This window comes from Chlorocebus sabaeus, chromosome 23, assembly GCF_047675955.1.
Source record: "Chlorocebus sabaeus isolate Y175 chromosome 23, mChlSab1.0.hap1, whole genome shotgun sequence".
Lineage (NCBI taxonomy): Eukaryota > Metazoa > Chordata > Mammalia > Primates > Cercopithecidae > Chlorocebus > Chlorocebus sabaeus.
The window spans coordinates 40,986,758-41,003,592 of NC_132926.1; the positions used below are offsets into that span (position 1 = coordinate 40,986,758).

Sequence of the window (16,835 nt, forward strand, 5' to 3'; positions counted from 1 at the left end):
ATTAGTAGCCGTGAACCTCGAACAAATTATTTAATCTCTCTGCTTTAGTTTGCTCGTCTGTAAAGTGAGGATAATAATAGCACCTACCACATAGGGCTGTTGTGAATTCCCCACCTTACACATGAGGAATCTGATGCAAAGAGAGATTAACCTTAAAAATAAACTATATACCAAGTATAAAGCAATTTGATGCCATCAAGTAGCTGAATCTTGGTGGCATAAATCCATCATAAGTCTAGCATAAATCCATTACTATAACTAGAAAAACACCTCAAAATTCAAATGGTAGAAGAATACAGAAGCATGACTATCTCAGGTAGAGAAGTTATGTCCAATAATGAAGGGAAATGAACAAGGAAAAGCTGGAGAGTTTGTCTAAACAGAGACAATATGTGTAACAGCAGTGGTGATTTTGTTTCTGGGAAGGATGTCCTTTTTTGTTACCTCCACTTCCAACAGCATCAATTAAAAGAAATTATTTTGAAATTTTTCAAATCTCATAGAAGAGAGGAGTGTAATGAACCTCCAAGGACTCAGTACTAGTTTCAACAATTATCAATGTTTTTCCATAATTCTTGACTCTATCCCTTCAACATTTTCACATCCCAGACAAACTGAATTTTCACCCACAAATACGTCATTATATATTTCTTTAAATACATCATGACTTTAAATGACTCTAAAAATACCCTTAAGTACAATGCCATTATCATACCTAAAAATTAAGTTAATATTATTTAATACCCATCTATGTTCAAACTTTTCCAAGTTTTTCAAAGTCATTGCTGTTGTTTCAATCAAGATCCAAACAAGATTCACACATTGTATTTGATTGCTAGACCTCTTGAGATTTTTATTTGTGTAAACTTCACCCCTCTTATTTCTAATGCCATTTATTTGTCAGAGAAATTGGATAATTTTACCCTAAGATCATGAAAGCAATTTTAGATTTTACTACTGTGAGTTTTTTGTCCTTAGGTTCTATCCCACCAATGATATGCAGTAATACTAGCTTTCTTAGAGTTACCAGCACTAGTTTATAATATATTCAGAACACAACTATGCCAAAATTACCTATTTTAAAAATAAGAATCAGTTACATATTTTTAAACAAATAATGCTTCTCCTTAACTCCCTAGAATTTCTAAAAACTTAATGATCATCTATATTTCTCTTTGATATTACACATTTAAAACTATTCTTTTTCTTAAGTTTTCCTGATTCAGCAGTGCCGTACAGGTAATAGAAAACTGTTAAAAACAAATTCTCAAATCAGGAAAATGTATTACAAATGTAAGTATGGGTGACTCTGAAAATATACAACAATGTGAAGAAAATAATTAACTAATAATGCAATCAAAATTATGTACTATTCCTAATCAGGACCATTAATCTTTTCTGTGAAATGGAAGTTATATGTTCAGGACACAACGAGAAGGCACAGGTTGCTCTTTCAATTTTGTTTTTTACTTGAGATTTAGACAGATCACAGCATTAGTAATAATAGCTGAAAATTTACCCAGAAAAGCAAGATTATTGGTTTATGAGAAAATGAAATCATAGATAAAGATTATTTCTAAATAAAGATTGAACAGTAGTATGAATGTGATAAAAACATTTCTTCTCTTTAGTTAGGCAGAAACTTGCCAGGTGATATCTAATGACAGAAAACAGTATGGAATTGGAGCAAAGCCACTGACTCAGAGTCAGACAGATCGAGGATGGATGCTCAGTTTTGTCACTTATTTGTTAGTGGACCTTGGTGATCTTACTGAGTCTCTGAGACCATCTATTTGGTCATTCCTAAAATACCATGCCACATATGTTTCTTCTGAGATTAAAAGCGTGAAAATAGTGTATGATCCATAAAACGAGTGTTTTAAAAAAATAAGGTTTAAAAAGGTACATTACAATCTATGCTTCTGAAACTAAGGTAGTATACTCCAACAGCATTCTAATCAACTCAGAAAACGAAAGTCATGGTAAATATTGAAAACAATGGAAAGCAATTTAAAATATCTCAAACAAGACTTAGCATTTAATAGACTTTATATTAAGCATAATTGTTTGACATAAAACATTACACATATACATTTCATGCTTTGTGAAGGGTTCTTGATACTAAATCTGGATCCTTTCCTGTGTAAAGAAATTTCTTAACTTAAAGAGTACGTATTTGAAGTGATCAAAAATACTACTTTACGGGCACCTCACAATAAATTCCTAATTACAAATGTATTCATAAACACAGGATTTATTTTTCATTCTTTATCAGAAAACCAAATTATTCTGAAATGGGGGGTTTTCTTCAACTTCCCTACGTGTGCTGTGGGATAGGAAGTTGGGGATAATTGGTTTCAGAAATTTGAACTCATTTATCCCGGAGCCTCCAGTCACACACACCTCATACTGGTAGCTCTGGGACAGGGTCCCGGTGCCGCTCACGTCCACCAGATGCCCTGGAAAGGGGCCCTCGGGCACCGAGCAGCGACCCACAGAGGCCGCCCTGCTCCTCCTGCACAGCCGCACCGCCACGAACAGGAGCACCGACAAGAGGAACAGCGACGACACCGAGGCCAATGACACCACCAGGTAGACGGTGAGCGAGTCGGCCTGGGCCTGGGCCGGGGCCACCTGTGGGAGAGGCAGGTAGGGCTGGGAGAAGCCGTCCACCAGGAGCAAGTGCAGCGTGGCGGTGGCCGAGCGTCGAGGCTCGCCATTGTCCTTGACCAGCACCACTAGCCTGTGCTTGGTCGCCTCGCGCTCGCTCAGCAGCCTGGCGGTGCGCACCTCGCCATTGTGCGCCCACACACCAAACAGCCCGGGCTCCGTGGCCTTGAGCAGCTGGTACGACAGCCAGGAATTCTGGCCCGAGTCGCCGTCCACCGCCACCACTTTGGTCACTAGGTAGCCCGGCTCGGCCGCCCGGGGCACCAGCTCGGTGCAGGGCACGGAGCCATTCTGCAGCGGGTACAGCACGAAGGGCGAGTTGTCGTTGGCGTCCAGCACCAGCACGCGCACCAGCGCCTCGCTGCTCAGCGCCGGGGAGCCGTGGTCTGCGGCGCCCACGCGGAACTCGAACCCCTGCAGGGCCTCGTAGTCCAGCGACCTGAGGGCGAACAGGTGGCCGTTGTCTGTGTTGATGGAGACCAGGGAGGCGAGGGGCAGGTGCGGGTTCTGGGGCGGCAGCAGCGAGTAGGTGACCTGGGCGTTGGTGCCTGAGTCTCTGTCTGTGGCGCTGACGCTGCCGATGTGCAGGGCGGGGCTGTTGTTCTCGCGGACGAACAGGGTGTAGGAGGTTTGGGTGAAGGCGGGGGCGTTGTCATTGACGTCGGAGACCAGCACGGTTATGTTGTACTCGGTTTTCAGCCTGGGTGTCCCCAAGTCGGTGACGGTGATGGTAATGTTGTGTTCGGCTGTGCTCTCTCTGTCCAGTGGTCTCTCTGTTTCCAAAGTGTAATAATTATTTACGGAAGATTTTAGCACGAATGGGAGGTCTTCCGGGACAGAACAAACTATCTTTCCGTTGTCCCCAGAGTCTCTGTCTCGTATCCTGAAAACCATAACCACGGTCTCTGGTGTGCTTTCTGGGATTGGACTGGTAATTGATGACACAGTGATTTCAGGAGCATTGTCATTTACATCCATCACCTGAATTCTGACTGTAGATTTTCCAAAAAGTCCTCCCCGATCTGTGGCTTGAATGATTATTGAGTATGATTCAATCGTTTCAAAATCCAAAGGTGCTGTTAAAGTAATGTCTCCAGACTTTTGGTTAATTTCAAATGTCTTGCGAATATCTTCTGAGGCATGGGAAAAGGTATAGGATAGTTCACTGTTTGTTCCAGAGTCTAAATCCCAAGCCAAGACTGTCACAACCAGCGAGCCAAGGGTGCTATTCTCCGGAATCTTCACCTCATAAAAAGCCTGCTCAAACTCAGGGAAGTTGTCATTAATATCTACAACCATCACCCTGACCAAGGCAGTTCCGGACCTGGGAGGAGACCCGCCATCCAGAGCAGTGAGGATGAAACTGAGCTCCCTGCACTCTTCATAATCCAGCGCCTTGTCCAGAACTAACTCAGGGTATTTCCTATTATCTGGATTGACTCTTATTTTAATGTGGAAATGAGAGTTCGGATTTATTGTGTAGCTTTTTACAGCATTGATTCCTACATCTAAATCCTTCGCACTTTCAAGCAAGAACACAGTACCAAGAGGACTGTTCTCTGGGATTTCTAAGAGCATTTCCTTCTCCAAGAAGACGGGAGAGTGATCATTTATATCCCTGACCTGGAGTTCAATTTGTAAAAACTGCGTGGGGTTTTTCATTAACACTTGGAAATACAGCACACAAGGCTCATTGGAGCCACAGAGCTCCTCCCTGTCTAGCATTTCGCTCAGGAGCAAATCCCCAGTGTTTGTGTCCAGCTGCAAATACTCTTTGTTATCATTAGAAACCACCTGAGCCCCCCGTGAAGACAGCTCACTCACCTCCAGTCCCAGGGTCTTTGCCAAATTTCCTACAAAGCTCCCACTCTGCAATTCCTCCATCACCAAAAAACTCCCAGTTTCAGAGACCGCCTGAGACATTCCCAGCAAAACAAAGAAAAGCAGGACTTGCCTTATCTGCAGAATGCCTGCCCCTCCGTTTTCCATAGCTTCTTTTCCAAAACTCCAAAATCTTCTTGCAGAATTGCTTCAGCACCACTTCGCAGTTGTGGAAACGTGCCTCTGATCTGTCTACCAAATCATTGGAAGCCTAAAGATTTTAACCTTGTTGAATGGCTTCTAGGTTGTCCCTTAAAGGATTGTTCTTTCTGTCTTCCCAGTTCTCTCCGTGTACTGGATAACAGCGTCTACAACATCCTCCAGGGTAATTTTTTTCTTGGTATTATCCTGCAGCGCCACCACGCGACTCCACAGATTTTCACAGTTTGATGAACACTACCTAAATTTTATTTACATAAATGTCCTCCAGAAGCAAATATTGCATTTAAATAATTCCTTCTGTTTAAGTAATTAAAAACATATTATATCTTCCTTAATAATCGTTTTATATTCTTTATAGTTTGTGATGATGTTTGTATTTGTTTTAAAGCATTTATTCAGTGTCTTTCCCCACGCTCCTCACAACCAAATGTGCTCGATTGTGGTGAATACAGATACAAGATGTGATCCCTGGTCCCCAGGAATTCGTAGTATTTCTGAGACAATTGTAAGCCTGAAACAAGCAGGGTATAACTAATTGTTGAACTGAATGAAACTCTATTACTACTTGGCTTTTCTTACATGGTAAGGGAAAGGGAAGGTGATCTCAAAAGTCCTTTCTGAAGTTATGAAACTGGATTAACCATGTGATGAGGCAAATTTAGGTCATTATGACAGCATAAAAAGGCATTTCCATAGATTTCCTTAATAGCAATGAATTGTGAACAGGTAGAAAATGAAGCACGAGATTGGGGTGGAACATATTATGTAAACCTATCATTTAGTTCCAGTTTTTCATAATTTACAAAAAATTGATAAGTACACAAGCACGAGCAAGTTAGTTTCATTTAAAGTAGACTCTAATTCCTAAAGCTGGCTTGCCCCAGGTTCCCAAAATTTATTGTAGTCACAACTGTAGCTATCTGTTTTCTCTTTCAGCCAAGGAAGAGAAAGTAAGAGTCTATCCCTAAACATAGAACAAAAACCTAACTTTCACTCTGATTAGACCAAGTAAGATCATGTGCCTGTGACTGAAGCAATCATTGTTTCAAGAGGTATAGAATTATACTTGGAGATTTTAGCCCTAGAATCTAAAGACCCATCTCTGGCCATTACTTTGTTTTAATCCTGTCTGGGACCACCTCTTAAGCTTGGGATGGTTTCAGTCCTAGCCAAAGTAAATCATTGGTACATAATGAGGGAGATTGTTTGAAATAGATGCTAAGGGCTCATCAGTGATGTTCACTATAGAAAGTCTTAACGTGCACTAAGAATGGATGGAAGAAGAATCCAATAAGTCTGCATTTTAAAATGTTAAATTCAATTAATATTCTTAAAAATGCAAACTGGATACATGATTTAAATAGTAATTGGTACAGAAAGGTAAAAGTTGAAAAGTGATGGATTGACCATACACAATTAACCTCTCTTTTTTTAAAAAAAATACGCACTGAAATGACAGAAAAGTAATTAAAATGGGAACTAATGAAGATTAAGAATACACAAGTGAACACATATATTTTTCTAATACAGAAAGCAAAGCAGGTGGAAGAGCAATTGACTTAGCAGTTCCAAAAAATGCCCCTAAAGTAAAATTCCTTCATTGAAGATACTCACAAGAAACACAATCTCATTTAAGCCAAGATTTGGAGGAACCAGATATTTAAGAAGACTGAAGTCAGTTAAGGATGGAAAAAAAGTTATCAGTTGGAAGTATGTGTAGAGGATAATTGAATTCTCTGTTCTTCTCATCACCCTACATAGACAGAAATGTAACTCACAACCAGAAAATAGAAAGTTTATTCTCTGGACAAATTTAATGGAACTTTCTCTAGTCTTGGGGATCTAGGCACAGCCTGAGCACAATAGTGAGGTGTCAAATTGAAAATAGGGAGAGTAAGCAAACCTTTGCATTTTGCATGGTTAGACTTCTAGTCCTTTTTCATGCAATACTCTTAGACTGTAGGACACAAGATATATGCCTGACCCCTAGTTCATCCCCACACAGTGAATATTGTAGAATTCTAACCTGGAGAATATGAAAACCCCAAATAAAGACACATATTATTATTTGGTGTCTCATAAGGTAATAGCCTTATCCTAGCATGGTTATATTAGAATGAAGCCCTGCCATCAACAGGTACTGTTTGCTCACAGAGTTGATTGTCAACATTTTGATATTATCATCCTTCTAAAATATGAGAAGATAGCCAAGGCATTTGAGGAGATGCCTGTAACATGACATAGAAAGACCGAAACTACCACCATCACTACCACCAAGAAAAAAGAAGGAACAATAATATAGAAAACAGAAGTAAGCCTTTCAAAATGTCTGATTAATATTCCCAGAGAAAGAAAATCTAATAAAAGCTAATACTTATTTAGTATTTACTCTATGCTACCCATTGCTCTAAGTGTCTCATAATGCATTTATCCATTTAATCTAAATAGTAACTGTGTGAAGTATGTATTCCTACTGTAAGATGAAGACTAGATTATGACTTAAGTGCTCCTCACTAGCTATATTACCTTGGACAAGTTCTCAACTCCCCTTAGACTCACTTTCACTTTTAAAATGGATAATAATAACAATACTACATAATGTATTTTTAAAGAAAAGATTAATTATAAATGAGAGAAAATATTACATTTATAAATCTATGACAGGATACCATGAAAAACATTCAGAGAACCAAAAACAACTCTTAAAAGTATTTGTCAATCATAAAGAAAAACTTAAATATAAAAGATGGAGTGATTAAATAAATTGTCCAAAAAATGGAATGAGAGGCAAAGAAAAAATAAGAAAGGAAAAAAGGCTTAGAGTTTTATAGAGTCAATCTAGGAGGTCTAGTATTTAACTGAGATTTTTGTTGAAGTGAGAATCCAGAAAGCTCAGGGGAGAAATTATGAGTAAAACATACCAAGAAAATTCCTCTTAAAAATTGTTTTTGTATAGAGATAGATTCTCTCTATGTTGCCCAGGGTGGTCTCAAACTGGGGGCCTCAAATAGTCCTCCTGTCTCAGCCTCTCAAAGTACTGGGATTGCAGGTGTGAGTCACCACGCCCAACCAAAATTTCTCAGAAATAAAATTGATAGTCTGAACGTCAGCCAAGGGGTCTAGCATATGCCTGTAGTCACAGCTACTTGGAAGGCTGAGGCAGGAGTAGCTCTTGAGTTAGAGGCTGCAGGGTGCTATGATTGTGCCTATGAACAGCCACTGCACTCCAGCCTGGGTAACAGTTACCAGGCTGTGTTAAAAAAGAAAAAAAGATAAAAGATAAAAGAAAAAGAAGAAAAAGAAAAAAGAAAAAAGATAAACATGAACAGGGCATAGCCATATGACCAGATTAATCAATAAAGAGCCAGTACTAAGGTATTTTCAGAAGACCAGGGGAATTTTTTAAATGCTCCCAGAAAGAAAGAAAAAGAGGGTGCGGGGAATCACATAAAAAGACATAGGAATCAGAATGGAATCAGTCTTCTGAACAGCAATTCTATATGCAGTCAATAAAAGGAGCAGTGTTTTTAAAATCTGAGGGAAAATTATTTTCAACCTAGAATGTTATGCCCAAACTATCAATCAAATTAAAGAAGAAAATAACAAAATAAGCTCTCAAAAAGTTTTACTTCCTCTGTATCCATTTTTATGAAGGTACTGAGAGATGTGCATCAACAAAATGAGAGTAAACTAAGAAAGAAGAATATACTGGATCTTATAAAAGAAGACCAATAAAGAAAAATATTTTTTAAAGTCCTAGGGTGACAGCCTATAGAGCAACCTGTATGAATGAAGTAGAGATCTGGGTGAAAGATCACCAAGAAATAAAAATAATCGATGGGTATCTGATACATTTGAATATTTTGAGAAGAAAGAGATTCAAATTAGAGAATGTAAAGAAACTAATATTAGTAAATGGAAAATTAGGTAAGTACAAAACAATTTTCAGTTCTAGGAAAAATGTTTCTCGAGAAAGGAAATTTAATCACACTACACTAATGTATATTTTGAAGAAACCTTAGCAATATGAACACTATTAGTTTAACTTAAAAAAAACTGTAGGCTGGGCACGGTGGCTCACGCCTGTAATCTCAACACTTTGGGAGGCTGAGGTGGGTGGATCACCTGGGGTCAGGAGTTCAAGACAGGCCTGACCAACATGGTGAAACCCCATCTCTACTAAAACTACAAAACTTAGCCAGGTGTGGTGGTGGGTGCCTGTAATCCCAGCTACTCAGGAGGCTGAGGCAGGAGAACCACTTGAACCCGGGAGGCAGAGGTTACAGTGAGGTGAGATCACACCACTGTACTCCAATCTGGGCTACAGAGTAAGACTCTGCCAAAAACAACAACAACAACAACAACAACAAAAACTGTAACAATTTTATTGGGAGAATAGGAGAAAGGGAATGTGCAGTGCTTGTATTGGTTTACATTAGTTGGGAAGAAAGTTAAATCATTTTTAAAAATCCACAGCAAGAAGTGATTAAAATGTAAAATGGAGTTGCAAGATTTAACAGCAAAAACATATCATTTAGAAGTATTGAGGTAATTCTAGAAGAAGCCACTCAATAGAAGGAGTCTGGAAATTAAAGAAAATACTGTTTTCTTTTCTTTTCTTTTCTTTTCTTTTCTTTCCTTTCTTTCTTTCTTTCTTTCTTTTTCTTTTTTTTTTTTTTTTTTTTTTTTTTTTTTTTTTTTTGAGACCCCGCCATTGCACTCCAGCCTGGGTGACAAGAGCGAAACATTGTCTCAAAAAACAAAACAAAACGAAACAAAACACCCAAGAGAAAAATCAAAGTCAGTGTTCTAGAGTGAGAAATAATAATCAATAAATTATTGTACACTTGGAAAGGATTAAAACCTTAAAATTATTCATTAGAAATGGATTAACTACCTGTTACTCAATATAAAAAGGATTTACAATGTTATTCACAATGATATGCAATAAGTGAAAATTGAAAATAGGCCCGGCCGCCTGTAATCCCAGCACTTTGGGAGGCTGAGGGGAGTGCATCGCTTGAGCTCAGAAGTTAAAGACCAGCCTAAGAAATGTTGTGACGATCCGTTTCTACAAAAAATACAGAAAGTAACCGGCACAGTGGCGCACGCCTGTAGTCCTAGCTACTTGGAGGCTGAGGTGAGCTGACCGCTTGAGCCCAGGAGGCAGAGGTTGCAGTGAGCTGAGATCCTGCCACTGACCTCCAGTCTGGGTGGCTTAAGACTCTGTATTAAAAAAAAAAAAAAAAAAAGGCTGGGTGTGCAGTGGTTCACGCCTGTATTCCCAGCACCTTGGGAGGCCAAGGCGGGTGGATCATGAGGTCAAGAGTTTGAGACTCGCCTGGCCAACATGGTGAAACCCAAGTCTACTAAAGATTAAAAAAAAAAAAAAAAAATTTTAGCCGGGCGTGGTGGTGGGCGACTGTAATGCCAGCTACTCGGGAGGCTGAGGCAGGAGAACTGCTTGAACCCGAAAGGCGGAGGTTGCAGTGAGCTGAGATCACACCACTGCACTCCAGCCAGGGTGACAGAACGAGACTAGGTCAAAAAAAAAAAAAAAAAAAAAAGTGGGGAAAGAAAAGAAAAAATTAAAAATACGATTAGTTGTATTGCATAACAACGTAACTAGTTTTAAATTAAATAATATTGATATGGTTCTATAAAACTAAAAAAGTACATGAAAATGTAAATAGTATTCTTACTAAAAATTAAATTCAAAGCTATTACGAAAGGTGGGGTTTTCTTCACTATTCTTCCCAGGACCTTTTGCCTGGATATTAGGGATAACCGGTTTTAGGAACTTGAATTCATTTGTCCCGGAGCCTCCTGTCAGACACATCTCATACTGGTAGCTCTGGGACAGGATCCCGGTGCCGCTCACGTCCACCAGATGCCCTGGAAAGGGGCCCTCGGGCACCGAGCAGCGACCCACTGAGGCCGCCCTGCTCCTCCTGCACAGCCGCACCGCCACGAACAGGAGCACCGACAAGAGGAAGAGCGAAGACACCGAGGCCAACGCCACCACCAGGTAGACGGTGAGCGAGTCGGCCTGGCCCTGGGCGGGGACCGCCTCCGGGAGAGGCAGATAGGGCTGGGAGAAGCCGTCCACCAGGAGCACTTGCAACGTGGTGGTGGCCGAGCGCGGAGGCTCGCCATTGTCCTTGACCAGCACCACTAGCCTGTGCTTGACTGCGTCGCGCTCGCTCAGCAGCCTAGAGGTGCGCACCTCGCCATTGTGCGCCCACACACCAAACAGCCCGGGCTCCGTGGCCTTGAGCAGCTGGTACGACAGCCAGGCGTTCTGGCCCGAGTCGCCGTCCACCGCCACCACCTTGGTCACCAGGTAGCCCGGCTCGGCAGCACGGGGCACCAGCTCGGTGCAGGGCGCGGAGCCATTCTGCAGCGGGTACAGCACGAAGGGCGAGTTGTCGTTGGTGTCCAGCACCAGCACGCGCACCAGCGCCTCGCTGCTCAGCTCCGGGGACCCGCGGTCTGCGGCGCCCACGCGGAACTCGAACCCCTGCAGGGCCTCGTAGTCCAGCGACCTGAGGGCGAACAGGTGGCCATTGTCTGTGTTGATGGAGACCAGGGAGGCGAGGGGCAGGTGCGGGTTCTGGGGCGGCAGCAGCGAGTAGGTGACCTTGGCGTTGGTGCCTGAGTCTCTGTCTGTGGCGCTGACGCTGCCGATGTGCAGGGCGGGGCTGTTGTTCTCGCGGACGAACAGGGTGTAGGAGGTTTGGGTGAAGGTGGGGGCGTTGTCATTGATGTCGGAGACCAACACAGTTATGTTGTACTCCGTTTTCAGCCTGGGTGTCCCCAAGTCAGTGACGGTAATGGTGATATTGTACTCGGCTGTGCTCTCTCTGTCCAGTGGTCTCTCTGTTTCCAACGTGTAATAATTCTCAACTGAAGATTTTAGCACGAATGGGAGGTCTTTCGGGATGGAACAAACAATTCTTCCGTTGTCCCCAGAGTCTATATCTTGGATACTAAAAACCATAACCACGGTCTCTGGCGCATTTTCTGGGATTGGACTGGTAATTGATGACACAGTGATTTCAGGAGCATTGTCATTTACATCCATCACCTGAATTCTGACTGTAGATTTTCCAAAAAGTCCTCCCCCATCTGTGGCTTGAATGATTATTGAGTATGATTCAATCGTTTCAAAATCCAAAGGTGCTGTTAAAGTAATGTCTCCAGACTTTTGATTAATTTCAAATGTCTTGCGAATATCTTCTGAAGCATGGGATAAAGTGTAGCATATTTCACCATTTGTTCCAGAGTCTAAATCCCAAGCTGAGACAGTCAAAACCAGCGAGCCAAGGATGCTATTCTCTGGAATATTCACCTCATAAAAAGCCTGCTCAAATTCAGGGGAGTTGTCATTAATGTCCACAACCACCACTTTGACCAAGGCAGTTCCAGACCTGGGAGGGGACCCGCCATCCAGAGCAGTGAGGATGAAACTGAGCTCCGGGTGCTCTTCATAATCCAGTGCCCTGTCCAGAACTAACTCGGGGTATTTCCTATTGTCTGGATTGACTCTCATTTTAATGTGAAAATGAGAGTTGGGGCTTATTGTGTAGCTTTTTACAGCATTGATTCCTACATCTAAATCCTTCGCACTTTCTAGTAAGAACACAGCACCAACAGGACTGTTCTCTGGGATTTCAAGGAGCATTTGTTTTTCCAAGAAGATGGGAGAGTGATCATTTATATCCCTGACCTGAAGCTCAATTTGTAAAAACTGCGTGGGGTTTTTCATTAACACCTGGAAATGTAGCACACAAGGCTGAATGGAACCGCAGAGCTCCTCCCTGTCTAGTGTTTCACTTAAGAGCAAATCCCCAGTGTTTATGTCCAGCTGCAAACGCTGTTTCTTATCATTAGAGACCACCTGAGCCCCCCGTGAGGACAGTTCTCTCACCTTCAGCCCCAGGTCCTTTGCCAGATTGCCTACAAAACTCCCGCTCTGCATTTCCTCTGCCACAGAAAATCTCCCAGGTTCAGAGCCCACCTGAGACATTCCCAGCAAAACAAAGAGAAGCAGGACTTGCCTTATCTGCTGAGTGCATGCTCTTCCGTTCTCCATAGCTCCTTTCTTGTAGGCTTCTTGAAGAATGGCTTCAGTTCTGGGGAACGTGTCTCTGACTTGTCCACCAAATCCTCTATGGTCTAAGGATTTTAACCCTGTTGAATGGCTTCTAAGTCACCCTCTTGAAGCCTTGTTCTTTCCGTCTTCTGCTTCTCTGTGTGCACTGGTTATCAGTGTTCCCAACACCATCCGGTCAATTTATTTTTCACGATGTTATCCTGCAGCGCCACCAAGTGTCTCCATAGATTTTCACAGTTTGGTGAAAGCTACCTAAATTCCATTCACTTATATGTCCTCCGGAAACAAACATTGTTTTATTCATCGTGTTCAAGTGATTACAAATATATTGCATCTTCTATAATAATTATTTCATATTCTCTTTAGTTTGATATGCTGTTAATATTCATCTTAAAGCATTTACCTTTCCCTACTCTCCACACAGACAAACATGCTTAGTTGTGGTGAATACAGAAATACAAGATGTGATTCCTGGACCCCAATGGTTTGCAACCTTTCTGAGAAGATTGGAAACATAAAACAACAATAATATTATTAAGCTGTACAAAATTCTATCACTACTTGACTTTCCTTAGGTGGTAATGAAAAGGCAAAGTATACATGGGTCATTTTAGAAGTCCTCTCATATTTGATATGAAACTGGATTAACCATGAGATGGGACATACTTTGATAGTTATGATAGCACAAGAAGGCATTCATTTAGATTTCCTTGGTAGCAAAGAATTGTGAACTGTGAGAAAGTAAAGTAAGATATTGGGAGTAGAACATATTATGAGAATCCTTGATTTAGTTCCAGCTTCTCAAAAAATAATAAGTGCACAAGTATGTTAGTTTCATTTAAAGCAGGCTTATTTCTAAGACTGGCCTCCCTCAGTTTCTCAAGATTTATTCCAGCAACAATTATGGCTATCTGCTTTGTTTTTCAGCTCAAGAAGCTGAAGAGATTTTCTTCCTCAATAATAGAACAAAATCTTAGCCTTCATTCTGATTAGCCCAATTGAGAGCACTTCAGCCTGTTACTGAAGAAATCAGTGTCTCAAGATGTATAGGATTAAAGGTAGAGATTGTAGTCCTAGAATCTAAAGACTCCATCTTTGGCCGTTTGTTTTAATCCAGTCAGAAATTGCCCCTTAAACGTGAGGTGGTTTCAATCCTAGCCAAAGTGCATGGCTGCTACATAATGAGGGAGATGGTTGGAATAGGTGCTTGGAACCTGCCAGTGGTATCCACTATTAGACATCTCAAAATATTCTGAAGAATGTAGGACATCTAAGAAGTCTGCATTTTTAAAAAATGCTAATTTCAAATTACATTCGTAAAAATGTGAACTAGACACATGGTTGAAAAATTATCAGTGCAGAAGAGTAGAAATTGAATAGTATGTGGATTGACTATACAATTATCCTTCCTTCTTCTTAACCTCCTCTAAAATGACAGAAAAATAACAAAAGGTATGAACTCACAAAGACTAAGAATACATAAGTGAATACACAAATTATCTGATGATAGGAAGCAGATGAAAGAACAATTAACAACAGTTCCAAGAAATGTCTAAAATAAAGTTCCTGTATTGGAGATACTAAAAATAAACTACTGGGTTTTCCCTATATAATCCTAGTAGGTACCAAACTTGGAGGACCCAGGTGTATAAGAAGGCTGAAGTCAAGTAAGGCCTTTAAAAAGAAGTTATCAGTTGAAAGTATGTATACTGGATAGTTGAATTCTGTGGTCTTTTCGCTGCCATACAGAGACAAGAAAATAACTGAGAGCCAGAGAATGGAAGGCTTATACTCTGGAGAAATTAGATTATATTCTGGAGAAATTATACTATCTCCAGTCTTGGAAACCCCAGGCAGAACTGAGTGAAAGTAAGAGGTATGAAACTAAAGATAAGGAGATTAGGCAAAACACTGCCTTCTGTATAGTGAGACTCCTCACCATGATACTCTCAGATTGTAGGACACAAGATATATGCCTGACGTCTTCTCCATCAAACCCTAGAACATTGAATATTGTAGAATTCTATCCCAGGGAATATGAAAGGCGCAGATAAAGACTTATATGTACTGATATGTGGGGCTTTCCCAAGGTAGTAGCTCTATCCTATCATGGTTACATTAGAGTGAAGCCCTGTCATCAATACTCATGAAGGGTTGACTGTCAGCATTTGCTGTGTCATCATTCATATATATAACAAGATAGCCAAAGATCACAAGACTTTTGAGAAAATGCTTACATGAAATAGAAAGACCAAAACTGTAATACTACCGCCACACACAAAAAGCAACAGGAGGCAGTAGATATAATTCAGAAAACAAAAGAAAGCCTTTTTTTTTTTGAGACGGAGTCTCGCTCTGTCGCCCAGGCTGGAGTGCAGTGGCGGGATCTCGGCTCACTGCAAGCTCCGCCTCCTGGGTTTACGCCATTCTCCTGCCTCAGCCTCCCGAGTAGCTGGGACTACAGGCACCTGCCACCACGCCCGGCTAGATTTTTGGTTTTTTAGTAGAGACGGGGTTTCACCGTGTTAGCCAGGATGGTCTCGATCTCCTGACCTCGTGATCCGCCCATCTGGGCCTCCCAAAGTGCTGGGATTACAGGCTTGAGCCACCGTGCCCGGCCAAGAAAGCCTTTTAAAATGTCTGATTAATATCCCCAGAGAAACAAAATGTAGTAAGAGCTAACACTTATTGACTTATTCTAAGTTCATTATTCTAGTGCCTCATATGTATTTACCTAGTTAATGTTAACAGTAACCCTATCAAGTACATATTCATATCTGGAAGACAAAGAATAGCTTAGGGCTTAAGTGCCCCTTACTAGCTATATAGCCTTAGGCAAATTCTTCCCTTTGATTCACTTGCAAGTTTAAAATAGGTATAATAATAACTCTTACTATATAATGCATTTTTAAAGAATAAATAGATTAATTATAGGTGAAAGAAGATTTACATTTGCAAATTTGTAATATGTCATGAAAAACCAAAAGAGTTCTTAAAAATAAATATTTGTTATCCAAAAAGAAAAACTTAAATATGAAGATTAGATGATTACATGAATTGTCTAATAAGTAGAACAAGAGATGGAAAAGAAGAAAAAATTATAATTTAGAGTCTCAGAAAAATCAATGCAGGAGGTGCAATATTTAATGAGATTCTGGTTAAAGTGAGACTGTAGAAAACTCAATGGATAAATTATTACTAAAACATAACAAGAAAATTTCTCAGAACTTACAGTGAGAGTCTATATGTTAACAGGGTATGCCTGCATGGCCAGATTAATAAATAGAATGCCTATATTAAGGTCTTTTCAGAATACCAGGAAAAAGTTTTTCAGGGCTTCCAGGGAAGGAGGTAAGAGAGAAGGAACAAAGAGAGGTGGAATCAAAATCAAGTCAGTCTTTTGAAAAGGAACTCAACATGCAATGAGTAAAAGAAACAGTTCCAGCTTTCAAAATCTAAGGGAAAATTATTTTCAAACTAGAATTTTATACCCGGTCAAACTATCAAGCAAATGAAAACAAACAAAAAAGATGTCTTCACAATATAAGGAGACAATTTTAAAAAATCTCTTCTGCATTCATTTATATGAAGGCCTTGAGAAATGTGTGCCAGCTGAATAAGAGAGTAAACTAAGAAAGAAGAGTATACTGGATCTCATAAAAGGAGACTCATGAAGGAAAGTACTGAAGGGAAAAAAGTCCCAGGGTAACAGTCTATAGATGAACCAGTCTAAATGATTCAGAGGAAATTCAGGTTGCAAGAGCTCCTGAAAATAAATGTCATTGACAGAGTATCTTAAAAATTGGAATATTTTTAAGGAGAAAATACATTCAAATGAAAGATACGGAAAAAAACAATAGAAGTACATAGAAAATAATGCAAGTGTGAAAGAACAATTATGAACTCTAGGAACCATACTTTTCAAGTAAGGAAATGTAATTATAGTACAGTACACAAATGCATATTCTGAAGCACACAGCAATATAGACACTAACTACTAATTTAA

General features: G+C 40.5%; 2 protein-coding genes across 2 annotated transcripts; both read right to left on the minus strand.

Annotated features, from left to right (window-relative positions):
- Nucleotides 1–2,256: 2,256 nt before the first annotated feature.
- On the minus strand, nucleotides 2,257–10,260 carry LOC103244683 (protocadherin beta-12). Its single transcript, XM_008014721.3, has one exon. The coding sequence runs from the start codon at nucleotides 4,657–4,659 to the stop codon at nucleotides 2,272–2,274; it is 2,388 nt and encodes a 795-aa protein (XP_008012912.3). The 5' UTR covers nucleotides 4,660–10,260; the 3' UTR covers nucleotides 2,257–2,271.
- A 4-nt stretch (nucleotides 10,261–10,264) lies between these two features.
- On the minus strand, nucleotides 10,265–15,743 carry LOC119627247 (protocadherin beta-11). Its single transcript, XM_038007013.2, has one exon. The coding sequence runs from the start codon at nucleotides 12,806–12,808 to the stop codon at nucleotides 10,415–10,417; it is 2,394 nt and encodes a 797-aa protein (XP_037862941.2). The 5' UTR covers nucleotides 12,809–15,743; the 3' UTR covers nucleotides 10,265–10,414.
- Between the last annotated feature and the right edge of the window lie 1,092 nt (nucleotides 15,744–16,835).

Bases quoted from the DNA above. Each gene is read 5' to 3' on its own strand.
- LOC119627247 (XM_038007013.2), bottom strand. From the start codon at position 12,808: ATGGAGAACGGAAGAGCATGCACTCAGCAGATAAGGCAAGTCCTGCTT.
- LOC103244683 (XM_008014721.3), bottom strand. From the start codon at position 4,659: ATGGAAAACGGAGGGGCAGGCATTCTGCAGATAAGGCAAGTCCTGCTT.